The 23594-nt window shown below is 43.3% G+C and overlaps 1 protein-coding gene across 1 annotated transcript in view; it reads right to left on the bottom strand.

The window, feature by feature from the left end:
- Window positions 1–5958: 5958 nt before the first annotated feature.
- Window positions 5959–23594, bottom strand: part of slc28a1 (solute carrier family 28 member 1) — a 61522-nt gene continuing 43886 nt past the window's right edge. Inside the window, 2 exon segments of the mRNA XM_060922981.1 lie at window positions 5959–6091; window positions 6221–6323. Of these exon segments, the coding sequence (XP_060778964.1) occupies window positions 5977–6091; window positions 6221–6323 (218 nt within the window). The 3' untranslated portion in view covers window positions 5959–5976.

The following is a 23594-nucleotide window of genomic DNA, read 5'->3' as shown; positions in this document are numbered from 1 at the left end:
ACCTTCACCCCTTGTGCTCCCCCCAATGCCTCGTTTTGAACCAGGCTTTGGCGAATTGAGGTCTGATTACAACCAGAATCCACCAACGCCTGATATGTAGCCCCTTGGATACTCACCGGTATGCGATACGCTCCGGCCCGATCGAGGGCGGCCTCTGGCGCGTCGGGGATCCGAACCACCGCGCCCACTCCCATTGCTGTGCACTGCTGTTGAAGGTGGCCCGGGTCCCCGCAGCGCCAGCAAACCGGCCTGGGCTTTCCCTCTGCACCGGTGATCTGGGGCTCACTCACCTGAGGTGGGGGAGAGACAGACACAGAAGGGAGAAACGGGAGGGCACCGCGGGTGCGGCGGGCCGGCTGGGGTGGTGCCGGCCCCCGCCTCCGCGGTGGGGGAATGGGGCGAGGATGGGACACAGAAGGAGAGGGAGAGAGAGAGAGAGATGAGGAGAGAAGAGACGATGCCATCTGATGTCCTGCCGCCGGGACAGCCGCCAGATGATCCTCCGCCAGCTCGACTGCCTGATCCAGCGACGCTGGGCGGTGGCACTGGACCCACTCCGCGGTTCCGGCTGGTAAGCGGCCGATGAACTGTTCCAGTACCACCTGGTCGACGACTCCCTCGGCGTCGCGATTGTTGGCCCTCAGCCACTGCCAGCAGGCGTCCCGGAGCTGCTGGCCGAACGCGAACGGTCGGCCGACTTCCTCCAGTCGCAGCGCGCGGAAGCGCTGGCGTTGTTGCTCCGGTGTGCGCCCCACGCGCTGGAGGACGGCCCGGCGGAGGTCCGCGTAGGCCAGCCGGCGGTCGGCGGGGAGCTGTAGCGCGGCCAGCTGTGCCTCTCCCGTGAGCAGGGGGAGGAGGCGCGCCACGCGCTGCTCCATCGGCCACCCCGAGGCTTTGGCGACCTGTTCAAACAACGTGATGAACGCCTCGGGATCGTCCTGCGGGCCCATCTTGGTGACAATGAGGGGAGACGGGCCCGCGGCCGGATCGCTGGTGGACCCCGCCGACGCGAGGAGATGCCGGAACGCCTCGCGATCTTCCTGCTGGGCCAGCCCCAGGGCTTCGAAGCGCCGCTCCTGCTCCTTTCGGAGCGTGACGAGCGCCTGGTGCTGGCTTTGCTGAGCCGTGGCGAGGGCGTGGACCAGATCAGCGAACGGGGAGGATTCCATGGGGCTGCTGGTTTGGTGCTCCACGATCCCGGGTTTCGGCACCACTGTGGTATTTTCTCTGTGGGTGGGTGGAGCACAGAGGACGGCAGGACAGAGATCAGGTGAAACAAGGCTTTTATTGCCACACTTTTCAGTCTAACAACCTCGGACGCATAGAGACACACACATATATCAGCGTCTCGTCCAGGGATGAGCTCCTTCTGCTCTCGTTCTCCCTCCTGATATAGGGCGCAGTCACTGGGAAGACACACAAACACAGGTTAATTGCTCTCAGGTGACATGATTCTGCCACTTACCTTCCCTGACTCCGCCCTCCTGTCACAGACCGGCGCTTGACCACGCCCCCGCTGCCACAGGGGGTTAGCACCATTTGATTTACACAACATGCCTACCACTTTAAAGGTGCGAATTGTTTTTTTTTTAATTGTGACACAATAATTAAGATGAAAATACAGAAATCTGGAGTGTGAATAGGTATTCATCCCCAAAGTCAATACTTTGTAGAGCCACCTTTTGTTGTGATTATCAGCTGCAAGTCTCTTGGAGTATGTCTCTATTAGCTTAGCACATCTAGCCACTGGGATTTTTGCCCATTCCTCATGGCAAAACTGCTCCAACTCCAAGTTAGATGGGTTGCATTGATGTGCAGCAATCTTCAAGTTATGCCACAGATTCTCAATTGGATTGAGGTCTGGGCTTTGACTAGGCCATTCCAAGACAGTTCAATGTTTCCTTTTAAACCACTCCAGTGTAGCTTTTGCAGTATGTTTAGGGTCATTGTCCTGCTGGAATGTGAACCTTTGTCCCAACCTCAAACCTTTGGGTAACTCAAACAAGTTTTCCTCCAGAATTGTCCTGTATTTAGTGCAATCCATCTTTCCTTCACTTATGACCAGCTTTCCTGTCCCTGCAGATGAAAAACATCCCCAAAGCAGGATGCTGCCGCAACCATGCTTCACTGTAGGAAGAGTGTTCTCAGGGTGATGGGAAATGTTGGGTTTGTGCCACACATGGCATTTCCCATGATGGCCAAAAAGTTCAAATTTAGTCTCATCTGACCAGAGAATTTTCTTCCATTTGTTTGGGGAGTCTGCCACATTCTGTTGGGCAAACTCCAAACATATTTTATGTTTTTTTTCTTTAAGTAGTGGCTTTTTTCTGGCCACTCTTCCATAAAGCCCTGCTTTGTGGAGTGTACAGTTTAAAGTGGTCCTATGGACAGATACTCCCATCTCCACTGTGGATCTTTGCAGCTCCTTCAGTGTTATCTTTGGTGTCTTGGTTGCATGCTCCTTGCCCGGTCTGTGAGTTTTGGTGGGCAGCTTTCTCTTGTCAGGTTTGTAATGGTGCCATATTCTTTCCATTTTGCTATAATGAATTTATCAGTACTCCATGGGATATTCAAAGCTTGGGATATTTTTTATAACCCAACCCTGATCTATACTTCTCCACAACTTTGTCTCTGACCTGTTTCGAGTGCTCCTTGGTTTTCATGTTGCTTGCTTAGTAGTGTTGCAGAGACAGGGTCCTTCCAGAACAGGCTGATTTATACAGACATCACGTGACACGTCATGTGACACTTTGATTGCACACAGGTAGATCTTAATCAAATAATTATGTAACTTATGAAGTTAATTGGTTGGACCAGCTCTTATTTAAGGGTTTCATATGAAAGGGGGTGAATACCTATGCACACGCCATATTTCTGTTTTTCCATCTTATTGTTTGTATCACAATAAAAAACAAAACACAACAATGTGCACCTTTAAATTGGTAGGCATGTTGTGTAAATCAAATGGCACTAACCCCCTAATATCCATTTTAATTCCAGCTTGTAATGCAACCAAACAGGACAAACACCAGTTGGGATGAATACTTTTGCAAGACACTGTAGCAACACCCCAACCAAAATGGTTAGTATTGCAATGACCTAAAGGCACCCTAGCAACCAACTAGAATATAACAGTAACCACCTAGGAACCAACTGGGTTAGTATAGCAACCAACTAGCAACACCATAGCAAACAACTTGAATATTCTAACAATGTTTTAACATTTTAATACTTTAATATAGCTTTTAGTCTTTTAACCTTTACATGCTCAACTGTTTATCACAGCCAAGTGGGATAGCACAGAGCATTTTGACACTTGAACACTTTTAAACATGTTTACAATAAAGTTAGCAATGTTAACATTTTGACCATGATGTATTATCAACTTTTACCCTTTATGCGCTTAACTGTTAAGTTTTAACATTTTGAAATCAATGACAAAAGAATTGTAATATCTTTTAAAACTTTTAGCCTGTTTTTCAACGTCAAAGTTTGTTCATACACTTTAGCCTTCTTATTTATTTCTGGTTTTCTAACAATAAGATTCAAGAGCTACAAAGTACACTCAGCAGTCACTTTAACAGGAACACCTTTAACCCTAATCATTTATGCAGTTATTCAGTCAGCCAATCATGTGGCATCAGCACAATGCATATCATGCAGATACAGGTCAAGAGCTTCAGTGAATGTTCACATCAAACATCAGAATGGGTTCCACTCCTGTCAAGCAAGAACAAGAATCTGAGGCATGGCATGATTCATGGGCAATAAGCTTACACAAACCAGAGATTCCAAGACTGGAAAAAGACCAGGTGATATTTTTTAAATCTTCAACTCTTCAGTTTCATGCTAAGATGCTTTTCTGCTCACCATGGTTGTAAAGAGGGATTATTTGAGTTACTGTATCCTTCCTGGCAGCTCAAACTGATTTGACCTCTTCAAACTGACTTTTCTTATCAACTAGGCATTTACACAAAGAGAAGCATTATTTGCTTAGTGTTTTTTTCTGCATTCTGTGTAAGCTCTAGAGGATCTCTAGATCTAGAGATTACAGTGATGTGTGAAATTCTCAGGAGCTAAACAGTTTTAGAAATACTCAAACCAGACTTTCTCGTACTAACATCTATGCCACGGTCAAAAATCAATGAGCTCACACTTTTTTCATAATGTTTGATGTGAACATTAACTGAAGCTCTTGACCTGTATCTGCATGACTTTTTGCATTGCACTGCTGCCACATGATTGGCTGATTAGATAACTGTGCAGGTAGTCCTAATAAAGTGGTTGGTGAGTGTTTAATGCTTCAGTGGGCTATAGAACATATCCTGAACTATATGATGTATGTGTGTCTGAGAAGAAGAGAGTACAGAATATATAATGTATTGTAGTCAATGCTGTGAAGTACCTTCCACTTTGTGAATTAAAATATGTAAATGCTGTTTCAATCTGGCCTTCATTTAAATAATAATCATTTGTATTTAGCATACATTATTCAAGTTATACATAAAGCCATATTTATTTTAGAAATATGCATTTGATGGTTTAATAATAACTTTATTAACATTTTGAAAACCAACTTCAGACTACAGTGTCTGACACAATCAAATATGCCAAACAATTTTTGAGAATCAAGCCTAAAATTGCAAGTCTCATAAGATTTTATTCTTAAAGTTCATGGGGAGGCTGGTAAAGGTGAGCAACATGCTTCCTTTGAAATATGTGAAATCAACCACAGCATCTTTTCAAACTGCTTCTTACATCACAGAGCAGTTGAACAGACAAAATGCTAGTATTGTTCATAAGGAGTCCCACAGAAGAAAAAAAAAAGCTCCAAGTTATTTCTTTTTTATTTTTTTTTTTACCAGCTTGAATACTTTATTGTAAATCTTGCTGATTAAATATCTTTGTTTTAAATAAAAACAAAAACTACAATACAAAATACACTTGATCTATCATACAGGCAAATTACTAGTATACAAGCAAATTACTTTGTTATAGCTACATATTCAGAGCATTTTTTAAGGATTTTCCATGAGGAGACCAACTGGTCTGGGCAATACAATCACAGGCCCCAGAGTCCATGTGGCTGCACCACTGTGGCATATTCTGTGATGCAAATTGCCGCATTACGAATCCTCGTTTCAGCCAGCATAATATCAACATAGTTAATGCAGTGCCAAGTTACCATAACTTCATCATAAGTATGGTAAAATACTAAAATTACACTATGAGTTTAAGTTATTGTTTTATCAACTTTCATAATATTATGTATTTTAAGAAACAGTGAAAAATAAGAAATAAGAAAATCTTCAATTTTATTGCTCAATGTGAAACATAGTATCAAATAACTGTATATTTAGTCTATAATTTGGAAACTGGAAGTCTTGACAACCCAACTTCAATATTTCTTAAACATTCCAATCCAAAGAAAACAATCTTATGAATTTGGACCAGCAATTCAAGCATCTCCCATAATCCCATTTCAGTTTTACCTTTCAGCATCAATCTAACATAACTTGGTTTAAAATTTGGTCTCCCAGTGAAGCTGGGTTGGCATTGACTAGGAGACCAAATCTGGCCACTGGGAGACCATTTGGTCTCCCAGTAACTATGTTAAAAAATGCTCCGTTTATTAGTTTTAATTGAATATCATCCCACATAAACAGAAAATGCTGAAGAATTACCTTATACTGTAAAAAATGATTTGTTGTTTTAACTTAAAAAAAAAAGTTAGTACCCGGGCTGCCTTAAAATTTTGAGTTCACTGAAATTAACAGTTAACACAACGAGGTGAACAATTTAAACTTACTATATGAATTTCAGTGAACTCAAAATTTTAAAGTTAGTACCCGGGCTGTCTTAAGTTAAAACAGCAAATCATTTTTTACAGTGTACAAAAATAATGTGCTATGTAAAACAAACAACATAGCTTATAAAATGCAAGGTTTTCTTTGCACTTCATAAAATTAACATGTTCTAAATGTAATCAGTTTCATTATAAAGATGGTAGCACTCTGTAAAATAAAGAGTAGCGTTTTTCACCATGTGCCAAGATCCCTCGAAGGAAATCACTGTTCCGTTCTTCACAGCACTGTAACACAAAAATTCCATAGTAATACTCAAAGCATCTTGGTAAATACATCATCTTCCACTCTGCAAACATTATTTGGGATGGGTAATTTTTGCCTATATTGCTTATGCAGGTAACCTTTCACCTTACCTTTCAAAGAGGTCAGAACAGCAAGTTTGGATTTCATCAGTGGTGTTGAAAACAGAATTTTTAAACACATCTATACAATCTAGTTGAGGAAGAAAAAGAAGGCCTGGAAGTGGACAGAGAATACAACCATGATGTTAAAAGTAATGAACATAAATACCGAATTGACTAGCTAAGTGCTTCACACCTCTAGACCTCAAAGGATCTGCAGCAAATGTCTAAAATGGTCACAATATAAATATATTTTATAATAATGTAAATAACTATATACTTAGTTTTCAAAAATAGATTATTTAATTTAGCTGATTGAGGTGTCCCCATAAAAGAAATACATCATATTTGAAAATTGTGTTAGTACTACATTTGGTTTGTTTTATGTCTAAAGATAGTCTGAAAGCCATCAGAATCAGCATGCCAGATACGAGGTAGGTGGACACAAGTGCAGAAGCAGTTTTAATAATAATAATAATAATAGTGATGTTTATTTACAAAGTGCACAAACACATACAAAGGCAAACAGTCCAAGATGGTAGGCTAAATCGTAAAACAGGCAAAAGGGTTGGGTGAGGCGCAAACAGGATATCAGAGGCAAATCGAGAACAGGAATGAGAAACAGGTATCAAGAAGTCAGAAGCACAGGTATAAAGGCTCAGTAATGCGTACTGAGCTATCATAATACTTCGCAAAGATGGTGCATCAGCACAGTCCTGAAATAGGTGCACATAGCTCCTTAATTGAGTTCAGGTGCGCATTGTTAATGGCGCGCGTGCTGGAGTCCGCTCTATGCACGCGCAGCCCGGGGCGCACCTTCAGGTGCACGCGCCACAGCACACAGGACTGACACAGCAGGTGTTTTATTCATCAATTAAATATTCCAATGACTATACCTATGTGCATAGGCGGTTTTAAACGGGGGCCAGAGCCCCTGTAAAATTGCTCCTGGCCCCTGTTGTGGCCCCTGTGCTGAACAGATAATAAGATTTATTAATTTTGACGTGCGCTGGCTCGAAGATCGGAACTGACATGACGGAGTGTTCTACACGGACTCCTTAAAGCGCTACACGCACACTGTTACCTGCAGCAGAACGACCAGCAGCAGCGCGAATTGTAAACTTCGGACGTGAGTGATAACAGCTGTCACGTCCGAAGTTTTTTGATTGAAAAGCCATCAGATACAGTAGCGTTGACACGTTTCACTGAGCCATATAAAGAAGTATTTTTTGAGCTCTTTAGACTATGCAAAATAGCTGTGGCACTCCCAGTGAGATCTGCCTCTTGTGAGTGGAGTTTCTCCACTTTGAAACTAGTGAAGACCTACGGTACCTCCGATCCACCATTAGTGAGGAGCGTCTAAGCAATCTTGGTGTGCTCAGCATTGAATCCAGAAGGTCCAAGGCTTTGAACCTTGATGCATTTGTAGACCGTTTCTCAAGGAGTCACAATCGCAGAATCTTGTTGTTGTAGTGTTTCAGCCTGCTGTGAATGCTATAGGGTGATTCTGAGACCACTGTATGTGAATTTATTTTTCTTTCTATTTTCCCCCCTGCTGTACATAAAGAAAGAGTGAGATGATGACAGTGTGATTTAGATAAAGATAGTGATTGTACATTCAAGTCTCATGCTGTGAAAAAGAAAATTCATTCATGCTGTGAATTTAAAAAGTGTCATTGGACAGATAAAAGGTTCATTGTATGCAAAAATAGAAATCTTATTTTACAAAAAAGAGAAACATGGTTTTAAGATTTATTGAGCACAATTTATGTTTAGGCTATTGAGACAGAATGTTTATCTCATTGTATTTATGCTCAATGTATTTTTTTTGGTTTTAAATAAACTAAACTAAACATTTTGAACGCTTAAATATTGCCGTTTTTTCCTTATGTGCCCCCCTGAAAAAATACTGGCCCCACCTTGGCCCCCCTAGTAATTTTGGTCTAGAACTGCCACTGCCTATGTGTGTTGTGCTTGTGAAGTGAGGAGAACTATTGAAAATGATTGACATCCCTTGTAAAAAAATTAGTAAAAAGGGTTAGAAAAAATACACCTTTTGGTGAAGTAGCTTCATTTCATACTGAAAAAAATGAGAAAAATCCAACCTTTAATTGAAATACATTTACTCAGAGAAAAACAAATCCCTCATCTCATCTTCTCTTCCCTAGCCACTTTATCCTGTTCTACAGGGTTGCAGGCAAGCTGGAGCCTATCCCAGCTGACTACGGGCGAAAGGCGGGGTACACCCTGGACAAGTCGTCAGGTCATCACAGGGCTGACACATAGACACAGACAACCATTCACACTCACATACACACCTACGGTCAATTTAGAGTTACCAGTTAACCTAACCTGCATGCCTTTGGACTGTGGGGGAAACCGGAGCACCCGGAGGAAATCCATGAGGACACAGGGAGAACATGCAAACTCCACACAGAAAGGCCCCTGTTGGCCACGGGGTTCAAACCCAGACCTTCTTGCTGTGAGGCGACAGCGCTAACCACTACACCACCGTGCCGCCCAAATCCCTCATCAAGAAATGATTACTTTCAACAAAAACACGTGCCACTATTATTGGCACGCCTGTATTTAATACGCCTGTAAAAATACAACGTATCTTTGCCAGTAAACAGCACTGAGTCTTCTCCTATAACATATTCTAAAGTTGGAGAATACAGAGCAGGGCATCTGAGTCCATTCCTGTTGACAGAATCTCTCCAGATCATCCAGCATCCTAGGCCTGCTCTTGTGCACCCTCCTTTTCAGCGCACCCCACAGATTTTCAGTGGGGTTCAGGTCAGTAGACTGAGATAGCCATGGCAGTGGTTGATTCTGTGGTCAGCTAACCATTTTTGTGTTGATTTGGACATATGCTTCAGATAATTTTCCTGCTGGAAGATCTAATGATGACTCAGATTTAGTTTCCTGGAAATGGCAGCCAGATTTTGATTTAAAATGTCTTAGTATTTCATGGAGTCCATGATGCCATGTACCCTAACAAGGAAAAACAGCCCTAAAACATTACAAAACTTCCATCATGTTTTCCAGTTGGGATAGGGTTCTCTTCATTATAGCCATCCTTCTTTTTATGCCAAACCCACTTTGTTTGTTGCCAAAAAGCTCCATTTTTGTTGCATCAGAAAATTTTTGTTACATTTTTGTTAAATCAGTGTTAGAAAGAACATGGTTCCAGTCAAAGCCGGAGTAGCGTTTCACAAACATTAGGTGCTTATATTTGTGGTTAACTGACAGAAAAGGCTTATTTCTGGCATACCTTCTCAAAATCCTACAATCTGGTGGCATGGAGGTGGAGTGTGATGGTGGTTTTGGAGACCTGAAAACCGTAAGGTTTACTTTTTTTTTTTTAAATTTACCAACAGTGATCCTTGTGAATTTTTTGTGCCTCTCTTACCATCCTCCTCACTGTATATGGGGGCAAAAATAAAACTTGGGTCCTCTTCCAGGCATGTTTGTAACAGTTCCAGTTGGTGTCCATTTTTTAAATTATTGCCCTTACAGTAGAAATGGACATTTTTAGGTGAGTAGCTATTTTCTTTATAACCATTCCCTGACTTATGAATATCAACACACTTGTCCCTCATCTGAGCCCTGTACTACGAACAGAGGTTAACCTACCCAGAAGTAACCCAGGATTCCCCCGCTAAACCGGGGTTGACAAAACCTGGTTATCTTGTTTGGGGTTAAACGGTACTACGACGCCAATTATGAAGTTGATTTGTTGAACCTGTGTTAACCTAATCAGGGTTAATGCGCGTTCACGTTAAAGGGGAGGTTATCAGCGCAAATCACCACTGTTCACAATGGCACGGTCGCCGTACTTCACGGAGGAAGAATGCGCTGTCATAATGCAAAGCTACAAGGAGTTAAAAACAATATTCAGAGTAAAATCTAACACAGCGGCTGCCAATAAGGAGCGGCAAGCATGTTGGCAACGAATTGCCGATCGGGTAAATGCGTAAGTACATTCTCTCTTCTACATGTTCCAGAACAGAAGTATAGGATGAGAGAAAGCTTCATGATCAATCACAAGTCACAGAAAATGGTCCTTCGACGTGGCCCCAGTCATATATAGCTTGTTTAATGTCCGAAAAATCCTGAATAAAATTTGGTATGGTAAATTCATGGAGTAGCCTACTTAAGCTGATATGTGCACAGAGTCACATGAATTAGGATGACTGACTATTCAGTCCCTTTGACTAAGTTGGTGTATGTCCTGTGAACATTTCAGAGGCAACAGCAGTGCCAAACGCACCTGGCAACAGGTGAAAATGAAATATAAAAACATCATTCATAATGGTAAGTGTAATGGTAAGTGTAGCGCGTGCAAGCAAGCATTCATTTGCCTTTTATTTATTCAAGTTTTATCTGTTTGCCTAATAGTTCAAATTGTTTTGTATATAGTTTATAATGTTGTGTGATATTAATGATAATATTGTGGGAAAACTACTTTGCACGGACGTTCATTTAATTTATTCTATCGTCATTTTGTTTGTTCTATTTTTCTGTATTTTATTTATTTATCTGTTTATCTAGTTATCTATTTTTCTAATATTTTTTGCATTAATAGTTTTTTTCCTATTAAAATAATCTTGTGTTCTTGTTATAACTTCTATTTATCTATCTATTTATCTGACCGTTTAGTTGTATCTATTTTTGTTACAATTTCAATATTTTTAATATAGAAAGTTTTTTTTTTTCTATTAAAATGTTCTTGTGTGATAACTAGTTCTTGTTATATTTATTGTAGTTGTATCTATTTGGTATCTCAGACTTAAATATTTTTGTAAAACAAGTGTTTTTCTATAAAATATTCTTGCGTTCTTGATAACTATGTTCTTGAGTGGGTTTTTTTTTTTTTTTTTTACAGAAAAGCTGTTCTGCATGGACATTCATTGAAGCCCTCATTGTTTTTTAATGGTTATTTATGAGCATTTAGGGGTTACAATAATGTAAGTCTAGGTTGCTTTATATAAAAGATATGTCCAGAATTATTGATGTCACTGTCTAAGCAGAGGGATCTAGCTTCTTTAGAGGCTGTCTTCTTAAAACTGAATAAATACAGTGGTGCTTGAAAGTTTGTGAACTCTTTAGAATTTTCTATATCTCTGCATGAATATGATCTAAAACAGGGGTGTCAAACCTGATCCATAAAGGGCCTTGTGGCTGCAGGTTTTCATTCCAGCCATGCAGCAGCACACCTGACTTGGCTCATTCAATCAACTGAACTGTCTTCACACAGTCAAATACTTGCAGCCACACCCACCCTTGATTAAAGGGTGGGTGTGTCAGTTGATTGAATAAGCCAAATCAGGGTACTGCTGCATGGCTGGAATGAAAACCTGCAGCCACACGGCCCTTTATGGATCAGGTTTGACACCCCTGATCTAAAACATCATCAGATTTTCACACAAGTCCTAAAAGTAGATAAAGAGAAACCAGTTAAACAAATGAGACAAAAATAGTATGCTTGGTCATTTATTTATTGAGGACAATAATCCAAAATTACATATCTGTGAGTGGCAAAAGTATGTGAACCTCTAGGATTAACAGTTAATTTGAAGGTAAAATTAGAATCAGGTGTCTTCAGTCAATGGGATGACAATCAGGTGTGAGTGGGCACCCTGTTTTATTTAAAGAACAGGGATCTATCAAAGTCTGATCTTCACAACACATGTTTGTGGAAGTGTATCATGGCATGAACAAAGGAGATTTTTGAGGACCTCAGAAAAAGCATTGTTGATGCTCATCAGGCTGGAAAAGGTTACAAAACCATCTCTAAAGAGTTTGGACTCCACCAATCCACAGTCAGACAGCTTGTGTACAAATGGAGGAAATTCAAGACCATTGTTACCCTCCCCAGGAGTGGTCGACCAACAAAGATCACTCCAAGAGCAAGGCGTGTAATAGTTGGCGAGGTCACAGAGGACCCCAGGGTAACTTCTAAGCAACTGAAGGCCTCTCTCACATTGGCTAATGTTAATGTTCATGAGTCCACCATCAGGAGAACACTGAACAACAATGGTGTGCATGGCAGGGTTGCAAGGAGAAAGCCACTGCTCTCCAAAAAGAACATTGCTGCTCATCTGCAGTTTGCTAAAGATCACGTGGACAAGCCAGAAGGCTATTGGAAAAATGTTTTGTGGATGGATGAGACCAAAATAGAACTTTTTGGTTTAAATGAGAAGCGTTATGTTTGGAGAAAGGAAAACACTGCATTCCAGCATAAGAACCTTATCCCATCTGTGAAACGTGGTGATGGTAGTGCCATGGTTTGGGCCTGTTTTGCTGCATCTGGGCCAGGACGGCTTGCCATCATTGATGGAATAATGAATTCTGAATTATACCAGCGAATTCTAAAGGAAAATGTCAGGACATCTGTCCATGAACTGAATCTCAAGAGAAGGTGGGTCATGCAGCAAGACAACGACCCTAAGCACACAAGTCGTTCTACCAAAGAATGGTTAAAGAAGAATAAAGTTAATGTTTTGGAATGGCCAAGTCAAAGTCCTGACCTTAATCCAATCGAAATGTTGTGGAAGGACCTGAAGCGAGCAGTTCATGTGAGGAAACACACCAACATCCCAGAGTTGAAGCTGTTCTGTACGGAGTAAAGGGCTAAAATTCCTCCAAGCCGGTGAGCAGGACTGATCAACAGTTACCGCAAGCGTTTAGTTGCAGTTATTGCTGCACAAGGGGGTCACACCAGATACTGAAAGCAAAGGTTCACATACTTTTGCCACTCACAGATATGTAATATTGGATCATTTTCCTCAATAAATAAATGACCAAGTATAATATTTTTGTCTCATTTGTTTAACAGGGTTCTCTTTATCTACTTTTAGGACTTGTGTGAAAATCTGATGTTTTAGGTCCTATTTATGCAGAAATATAGAAAATTCTAAAGGGTTCACAAACTTTCAAGCACCACTGTATTTAAAAAGAGCCAAATGAGCCAGTCTTTTGAACGGCTCTTTTCAAAGAACGGATTACAAAGATGCGGATCCCATCAAAGAGCCATAAATCCCATCTCTAATCTGCACTCTGATATCGCACGGGTCATCCAGGTATGCTGGCATTGTCTCTAGAGGAAATGTCGGTGGAGAGGTGGTGTTTAAAAAGGGTGTGGTTAATCGGAAACCTCGGGTTAACCAAGAACATAACCTGAGACGAGCAGGTTTGAGATGCAGCGTAAATTGCCATGGCAGCATACCTCGGTTTGAACATGGCCAACTTTCGTAGTATGGGTTAATCGGGAAGTTATGCTGCACGTGATCAAGTTACTCTCGAAGTTACCCTGGTAAGCCAGAAAACCCGCTTCGTAGTACAGGGCCCTGGTTTGTGTGTTCTGTTATCTTTCCCATGTTGATGGCTGACTAAGGGAATTTCGCCTCTGTGTCACCTCTTATTTGTACCCCAGTTAATCAGGAAGTCAGGGATTACAGCTTGAAAGTTCCTACACAGTCCAATCAACTCAGAAATGTACAAATTAAATGTGAAACATAATTCAGTTATATTGCGTTCATTCTAATTTCCAGGGGTACCAATAGTAGTGGCAAATGTTTTTGTTGAAAATAATTATTTCTTGAGTGATTTGTTTTTCTGGCGGCACGGTGGTGTAATGGTTAGCGCTGTCGCCTCACAGCAAGAAGGTCCGGATTCGAGCCCCGTGGCCGGCGAGGGCCTTTCTGTGTGGAGTTTGCATGTTCTCCCCGTGGGTTTCCTCCGGGTGCTCCGGTTTCCCCCACAGTCCAAAGACATGCAGGTTAGGTTAACTGGTGACTCTCACACCAACGGTCAATTTAGAGTCACCAGTTAACCTAACCTGCATGTCTTTGGACTGTGGGGGGAAACTGGAGCACCCGGAGGAAACCCACACGGACACAACATGCAAACTCCACACAGAAAGGCCCTCGCCGGCCACGGGGCTCGAACCCGGACCTTCTTGCTGTGAGGCGACAGCACTAACCACTACACCACCGTGCCGCCAGAAAAACAAATCACTCAAGAAATAATTCTCATCTCCTCTCATAATCTCTAGCCGCTTTATCCTGTTCTACAGGGTCGCAGGCAAGCTGGAGCCTATCCCAGCTGACTACGGGCGAAAGGCAGGGTACACCCTGGACAAGTTGCCAGGTCATCACAGGGCTGACACATAGACACAGACAACCATTCACACTCGCATTCACACCAACGGTCAATTTAATGTGAGTGTGAATGGTTGTGTGTCTGTGTCAGCCCTGTGATGACCTGGCAACTTGTCCAGGGTGTACCCTGCCTTTCGCCCGTAGTCAGCTGGGATAGGCTCCAGCTTGCCTGCGACCCTGTAGAACAGGATAAAGCGGCTAGAGATTATGAGAGGAGATGAGAATTATTTCTTGAGTGATTTGTTTTTCTGGCGGCACGGTGGTGTAGTGGTTAGTGCTGTCGCCTCACAGCAAGAAGGTCCGGGTTCGAGCCCCGTGGCCGGCGAGGGCCTTTCTGTGTGGAGTTTGCATGTTCTCCCCGTGTCCGTGTGGGTTTCCTCCGGGTGCTCCAGTTTCCCCCACAGTCCAAAGACATGCAGGTTAGGTTAACTGGTGACTCAATTGACCGTTGGTGTGAATGTGAGTGTGAATGGTTGTGTGTTTGTGTCAGCCCTGTGATGACCTGGCGACTTGTCCAGGGTGTACCCCGCCTTTCGCCCATAGTCAGCTGGGATAGGCTCCAGCTTGCCTGCGACCCTGTAGAACAGGATAAAGCGGCTAGAGATAATGAGATGAGATTTGTTTTTCTTTGAATAAACTTATTTCAGTAAAGATTGAAAATTTTTTTCAGTGTGAGATGAAGGTACTTCACCAAAAGGTGGATTTTTTTCTAACCCCTTTTACGAATTTGTCCCACTCAAGTTTCAACTCAAATCAAGTTTATTTGTAGAATGCTTTTAACAATAGACATTGTCGCAAAGCAGCTTTACAGAAAATTAAAGGCTTTAAACATGGGCCAATTTTATCCCTAATTTATCCCCAATGAGCAAGCCTGTGGCGACAGTGGCAAAGAAAAACTCCCTCAGAAGACATGAGGAAGAAACCTCGAGAGGAACCAGACTCAAAAGGGAACCCATCCTCATTTGGGTGATAACAGATGGTGTGATTATAAATAACTCGCTTCTATAACTGTGTCCTATAGAGCACTGTTTCGCAGCTACTGAACTGCGGCACACTATACCATCTGGTGTGCCGCGAATTTGTTTATTCAAATTGAAGCTAATTTTTACTCATAGTAGGGTAAAATTGCTAGGTTTCATCTGATGTCACATCTGCCTCATTAAGCTACAGTCACACTACAGCTCGCGATGGTTATCGATGAAAATGCTAAAAGTTGTGGTCACACAGCAGATAAACACTTGACTGTCACGCCTTTGTGCGCTTGAGTGTGGTGCAGTTTGAGTGGCCACGCACACTCCTGGAGCTTGTTGTGTGCACTCTTGGGACCCATTCGTTATGGGAAACACCTGATACTGATTTGAGCACAATCAGCGTGCACAGATACAGACGCTGTTTTTCACAGAGGCTTGCAAAGTATTATCATCACTGTCATGCTTGTTTCTAGTCATGTTCATAACACTGGTTAAATACTCTGCTTTGCTTTCATTTGTGTTTTGTTTTTGTAAATATCACACCTACTGATAAACACTCTTCCTGCACTTAGATCCATCTACCACTGTCTATCTTGTAGTGTTCTGATCCCCAGATCTTTAACCCAGCCACATATAAAAAAATTGTATGCCTCCATGCTCTTCCAGGTTTTCATCTGTTTGTCCATGTAGAACAATGTCTGCAGCACAAGGTAGTTTGAGATGTTGGGGAACTCGATGGATGGATAATTTTCCAATTCACAGGAAAAATCCTTCTTTGATAGCATGTAAGGATCTATCCCATTGAGTGGTGTCTATATCCACTTCTTTTGAGTGTACTTTTTAGTTTTAATAACTTTGCTGTACATAAACATGGCAATAAGTTTTCATGTTAATCGACCAGAGTCCACTTTTGGATCATTTAATCCCTTTTGACTGAGAATACCCCGCATAAATGGTTTTATGTTGGCTTCTGGCACATCCATACAGTTTTAAATACATTACATACAATTAAAAACGGTTTGTTTTTAATTTTATTTATTTAATTCCTGGGCTCCCATCTGTAACAGGGAGTGATGTTGCATTCCATTAATACACTTTCCAATAGATTATTAGATTCTAATAGAATAGATGAACCAAAATAATTGGGGATCTTTGATAACGGGCTCTGACCCGTTACAAGTATGAATAGGTGAGCTTTAAAGGAACAGTCCACCGTATTTCCATAATGAAATATGCTCTTATCTGAATTGAGACGAGCTGCTCTGTACCTATCCGAGCTTTGCGCGACCTCCCAGTTAGTCAGACGCAGTCAGACGCGCTGTCACTCCTGTTAGCAATGTAGCTAGGCTCAGTATGGCCAACGGTATTTTTTGGGGCTGTAGTTAGATGTGACCAAACTCTTCCGCGTTTTTCCTGTTTACATAGGTTTATATGACCAGTGACATGAAACAAGTTCAGTTACACAAATTGAAACGTAGCGATTTTCTATGCTATGGAAAGTCCGCACTATAATGACAGGTGTACTAACACCTTCTGCGTGCTTCGGCAGCACATTGATATCTGAGCTCCGTATCAATGCGCTGCCGAAGCGCGCAGAAGGTGTTTGTACGCCTGTTATTATAGTGCGGACTTTCCATAGCATAGAAAATCGCTACGTTTCAATTTGTGTAACTGAACTTGTTTCATATCACTGGTCATATAAACCTATGTAAACAGGAAAAACGCAGAAGAGTTTGGTCACATCTAACTACAGCCCCAAAAAATACCGTTGGTCATACTGAGCCTAGCTACATTGCTAACAGGAGTGACAGCGCGTCTGACTGACTGGGAGGTCACGCAAAGCTCGGATAGGTACAGAGCAGCTCGTCTCAATTCAGGTAAGAGCATATTTCATTATGGAAATACGGTGGACTGTTAAAGCAGAAAAGGTTGAGAACCCCTGCTATAGGAGTCACAAAGTATAACTGTAAAAACAGGAACATTATAGTTTTGACATGAAGTCTCTTTTTTTTGAAGTTATAAACTGTTCATTGATGGAAACTTGAGTGCAAAACTGTTCATGACAACTGCAGTCCTAAAGTTAGTAAGTCAACTGTAGTCCTCAGACATAAATGCATTACTGCATGGGTCCAGAGCCATCTTCCAAGTGTGACTTTCAACTGTCCCTATGGGGCCATTCTTCACAGGAGCAATGTGATGAGACTCCAACTAGACATAGGGCATCAGGATGGATCAGGCAGGTCTGAGGAGCAGAAGAGGTCAGCATCTTACTGGTGTCTCAAGATCGATATGTAACTCGGAGGGACCGACAGGAATGCCAAAAATCATGGAGGTCACTGTATAAACTTAAGTGATGGTCAGAAATCTTTAAGATGCACAGGAAAGGTGCTGCCAAAAACTTGGATAATAAGTGACACTTTTAGCATGATATTCACCCCATCACACAGCTGTACTAAGGCCATCTCCACTGTCTCACAATTTGTTACCACAATATTCTAGCCAGAAATGTCTGCTTTTTTACACTGTAAATACACACAAAATTGAATTCCTCTGCAGAGATTGGAGGACCTGCTGGAAGGACAACCATCTCAGAAATACTTCATCAATCAGGCCTTGGGAGAATGGCTTGATGGAAGCCACTCCTTAATAAAAGGCATGTGGCAGGTACTTAAAGGCTCATATTAGAGAGCATGAGGAGAAAGATGTCTGTATTCTGACACAAAAATTGAACTTTTTGGGTTGAACTCAAAGCACAATGACTGTCAAAATCCAGGTAGTCCTCATCATCTGGTTAATACCATAATACATATGGGTGCTGTGTGAGACGGCTGCCTCTCCAGTAGCTCTGTAGTTTTTAGCTCTTTAAACCTCTTTTTTCCACCTTTTTTTTTACTTTTCTGCTCTTCTTACGAAGACAGTGTGTTTTACTATATAACATGGATATATTTAACTTTAACACGCAACCAGGAGCCAGTTTTCTCACTTATTCGAGAGAGAAGAGCTGCTGGCCCTGAAAACAATGGGCCGAGCCAGGATACGACACCCCATCCCGGCCGAGCTGAGGAGGAAACCCAGGGGCTGCAAGGCTGGAGCTAAGCTAAAGACTAAGCTAGCGGACAGCTGGCGGCACTACAAACCATCCATTCCCTCCGTTATCATGGGGAATGTGAACTCGCTGCCGAATAAAGTCGACGAGTTTTCCGCTCTGAACAACCAGCGGATTTACTGGGAGAGCAGCTTATTTATCTTTACGGAGACATGGCTAACACGCCTTGTACCGGATGCTAACATGGACCTGCAGGGATTCACTGCTGTGAGAGCTGACAGAGACACTAACACATGCGGGAAAAGCAAAGGTGCGGGACTCATCATTTATGTGAACAACTGCTGGTGTAACCCGGGATATATCTCCGTAAAGACAGTCTTATGTTGCCCAGACTTGGAGCTGCTAGCTGTTAGCCTGCAGCCATATTATCTGCCGAGGGAGTTCAGTCATGTGATCACCATCTGTGTTTACATCCCTCCGAGGGCAGACACAGCCGCTGCATGTGAGAGGATTCACTCTGTCACAGCAAGGCTGCAGACACAGCACCCTGAGGCATTTATCATCATTTCTGGGGACTTTAATCATACTACTTTGGACTCTACTTTGGCTGCTTTTTACCAGGCTGTGGATTGTCCAACAAGGAACAACAGGACAATTGACTTGCTGTGTGCTAATGTGAGGGATGCATACAGAGTCACACCCTTCCCCCCCCCCACTAGGGAAGTCTGACCACAACCTGGTTCTTCTACAGCCGAAGTACACCCCCCTGGTTCAAAGGCAGCATGCAACAACTAGCTCCATCAGGAGGTGGTCCCCTGAAATGGAAGATGCCCTCAGGGACTGTTATGACATCACGGACTGGGATGTGCTGCTTAGCCCATACTGTGAGGACATAGAGGGGCTGACACACTGTCTGACGGATTACCTTAACTTTTGTGCAGACATGGTCTCCCCCACTAAGACTGTACGGTGTTACCCTAATAACAAGCCATGGGTAACACAAGAAGTCACAGCTGTCTTCAACAGGAAGAAGGCTGCCTTCAGGAGCAGAGATAGGGAGGCAATGAAAGCAGCACAGCAGGAGGTAAAATGCTGCATGAGGGAAGCTAAGGACAGCTACAGGAGAAAGGTGGAGCAGAAGCTGAAGGAGAACAGCATGAGGGAGGTCTGGGAAGGTGTGAAAACCATCACAGGCCACAATACAAAGACCAGAATCGTTGAGGGGACAGTGGAGAGGGCAAATGAGTTGAATGACTTTTTCAATCAGTTCAACCAGCCCACGTCCCCCCCACCCTCTCCCTCACTGCAGCCATCTCTCCTTCTTCCCTCAACACACCTCCCCCCAGTCATCACAGCAGCCTCCTCCTCCCCCACCTCAACACAGACTCCTCCATGCATTAATGCAGACCAGGTCAGAGGTCAACTGAGGAAGCTTCACTCCAGAAAATCAGCAGGCCCGGACAAGGTGTGCCCCTGTGCTGCTGAACTGGGTGAACCACTCCAACGCATCTTCAACCTTAGCCTGCAGCTGGGGAGAGTGCCCAACCTCTGGAAGACATCATGTATCGTTCCGGTTCCCAAAATGAATCGGCCCAGCGAGCTGAACGATTTCCGACTGGTGGCACTCACTTCACATCTGATGAAGACCTTGGAGAGGCTCTTCCTCAGCCTCCTCAGACCCCAGGTGCAACATGCCCAGGACTGTCTGCAGTTTGCGTACCGGGCAGGTGTTGAAGACGCCATCCTCTACCTGCTACACTGAGCCCACTCGCATCTGGATAAGGGAAATGGCACAGTGAGGATCCTCTTCTTGGACTTCTCGAGTGCCTTCAACACCATCCAGCCCCTATTGCTTCAGGACAAACTGAACAGGATGCGAGTGGACCCCTGCCTGGTCACCTGGATCTCCAGCTACCTCAATGACAGGCCGCAGTACGCCAGGCTGAAGGACATCATGTCTGACACTGTGATTAGCAGCACCGGAGCACCCCAGGGCACGGTGCTGGCCCCTCTTCTCTTCACCCTGTACACTGCGGACTTCTGCTACAACTCGGAGCTGTGTCACATTCAGAAGTTTGCTGATGACACAGCCATCGTTGGGTGTATCAGTGACAACAGAGGAGAAGTATAGGAGCCTGGTGAGGGACTTTGCTGTGTGGTGCAACAGGAACCATCTGCAGCTCAATACCTCGAAGACCAAGGAGCTGGTCATTGACTTTGGGAGGTCCAGACCAAGGTCACGACCAGTTCTGATCGAGGGAGTCGAGGTGGAGGCTGTAGATTCCTACAAGTACCTCAGGCTGTGGCTGGACAGCAAGCTGGACTGGAGTTGCAACACCAAACACTTATACAGGAAGGGACAGAGCAGGCTATACTTCCTTAGGAGGCTGCAGTCCTTTAACATCTGCAGGAAACTACTGTGGATGTTCTATCAGTCTGTGGTCGCCAGTGTCCTGTTTTACACCATGGTGTGCTGGGGGGCAGCACATCCAAGAAGGACACATCCAGGCTGGACAAACTGATCAGGCAGGCCGGCTCTGTGGTTGGCATAAAGCTGGACTCTCTGGTGGCAGAGAAGAGATCTATGGACAAACTATTGAACATCATGGACGATGCCAGTCACCCTCTGCACACCGTCATCAGCAACCAGAGGAGCCTGTTCAGTGACAGAATGCTCCTTCCCAAGTGCAGGATGAACAGACTTAAAAACTCCTTTGTCCCTCATGCCATCAGACTGTACAACTCCCCTCTGGGGGGGAGGAGGGGTAACAGGAGGACAGAGGATGGGAAGGAGCAGTAGCCTAGCCTAACAATAAGCAATACCGGACAATGTGTAATATAAAGTATATCTCTCCTGCCGCCGCCCCCCTTCTCTTTTTTTTTTTTTTTTAAATTTATTTATAACACACAACTTCAGAAGTTCACCTTTCAGCATGACAATGACCTGAAGTATACAGGCAAGAAAAGAAGTCTCTGAATGTCCTTCAGAATCTCAGCCAAAACCTAGCAGAACCCCACTAAACCCCTGAAGACATCAGAAGATGGCATAGATGCTTCCCATCCAAAAGAATGTCACATTAACAGACATTATAAGTGCATTCAAAATGGGGAAAAATGCTGTCTCAGGAAGATGTCTAACAAGACAGCAAAGCATCAAGGATCATTCAAAACTGATCAAACTCTCGTTTCTTGTCTTCTATGATGTCTTCAAACTGCTCCCAGTTTTATCCCGAATGAATCCCTGATGTATCCCTGATGCCCCCAGTTGGAGACCCTGATGTTTCCTTGATGCTGCCTATTACCCATAAATCCATGCAGCAGCTCCCTGAAGCAATGGAAAAAATAAAAATAAGATGGTGGATATGGCAGCAAGGCAACACAGCAGCAACCTTCTATTTTGAATGCAGTGTAAGATTTACTGACCTTGATTTAGTATCCAACTGATCATAATTTACATTGTGCAAACTGTGTGCTATCACACAGGGCTATTGCAATTGGTGGATGGGAATCAGGGCACTAATCATGCGTAGTTGTGGCAGGCCACAAAGTCAAGCTCAGCCTCAATCCCAGCTACATCAGTTGACTGCTGTAACTTCTCCCCTTTCATGCTGTCTGACTTTAATCAATGTCATTTCTGTATCATTTATGACAGCTCACAACCCAGTCCAGGCCACCTTCTTCCATTGCTCCATGGTCCAGTTCTGATGCTCACATGCCTATTGTAGGCACTTTCCTTGGCAGACAGGAGTTAGCATGAGTGCCCTGACCAGTCTGCCAGTTCCTCAGCCCATACAAAGCAAGCTGTGATGTGCTGTGCATTCTAACACCACCTATCATAGCCAGCATTAACTTTTTTTCAGCAGTTGTGCAGGTGCTCCTCTGTGGTTCATGGATTGTCCTTCCTTAGACCACTTTCTCTTTCCACTTTCTTAACTCTGACAAGACAGAAGTACTTGTACTCGGACCACATGCAGTTAGAAGTAGGTTTTCTGATTACACAGTAACTCTGGATGGCCTTTATGTTTCTTCACATGCAGCTGTAAAAGACCTTGGGGTGATCGTTGACTCCAGTCCTTTATTTGAAACTCATATCGCTAAGATAAGAACTTTAATGTTACTACACGACACAGAAAAACTAGTTCATGCTTTTGTTACCTCTAGGTTGGATTATTGTAATGCCTTACTGTCTGGATGTTCCAATAAGTGCATAAACAAGCTCCAGTTGGTTCAAAATGCAGCAGCAAGAGTCCTTACTAGAACTAGAAAATATGACCACCACCCCTGTCTTATCCACACTGCACTGGCTCCCAATCAAATTTCGTATTGTTTATAAAATACTACTATTGACCTTTTAAAGCACTGAATGGTCTTGTGCCACAGTACCTGAGTGAATTTCTTCTCCTTTATGATCCACTACACCTACGTAGATCAAAAGTTGCAGGCTATCTGCTGGTACCTCGTATAGTGAAGGCTACATCAGGGGGCACAGCCTTTTCTTACAAAGCCCCACAGTTATGGAACAGCCTTTCAAGTAGTGTTCAGGACTCAGACACGGTCTGTGTTTAAGTCGAGGCTGAAAACATCTGTTTAGTCAAGCCTTTGTTAATTTTATTAGGTAAAGGAGTAGATCTGGAGGGTCCTCAGGCATAGAGTGTTTTGGTAAACTGGGATGTATGGATGCTGTCAGTCTCCACTCACTTGCTCACTCGAGTTTGTTGGCGGTATAGTGGCTGGCTGCTTTATGTCCCAGGGCGCCTTCATGCCCGTGTTACCTTCTGGCTCTCCCCTTTTAGTTATACTGTCAGTTAGTTTTGCCAGAGTCTCTGCTTACACTTAGCGCAAAATGTATACTGTTCTTACTCATCAGGTGACATTGGGCATACCGAACAACCTGTGTTTTCTCTCTTTCTTCCACCCATAACTCTGTCCCTCTGAGTTACATGTCAATCCTGAGATCGAGATGCTGACCTATTTTGCTCCTCTGACCTGTCTGATCCATCCTGATGCCCTATGCCTGGCTGGAGCCTCATCACATCGCTCCTGTGGAGGACGGCCCTATATGGAAAGTCACACTTGGAAGATGCTCTGGACACTTAAAGTAATGCTTTTATGTCTAAGGACTACAGTTGACTTGCTAACTTTAGGACTACAGTTGTCATGAACAGTTTTGCACTCAAGTTTCCATCAATGAACAGTTTATAGCT

The sequence above is a fragment of the Neoarius graeffei genome, chromosome 6 (assembly GCF_027579695.1).
Source record: "Neoarius graeffei isolate fNeoGra1 chromosome 6, fNeoGra1.pri, whole genome shotgun sequence".
Taxonomy (NCBI): Eukaryota; Metazoa; Chordata; class Actinopteri; order Siluriformes; family Ariidae; genus Neoarius; species Neoarius graeffei.
This window is presented reverse-complemented; position numbering and strand designations above follow the sequence as displayed.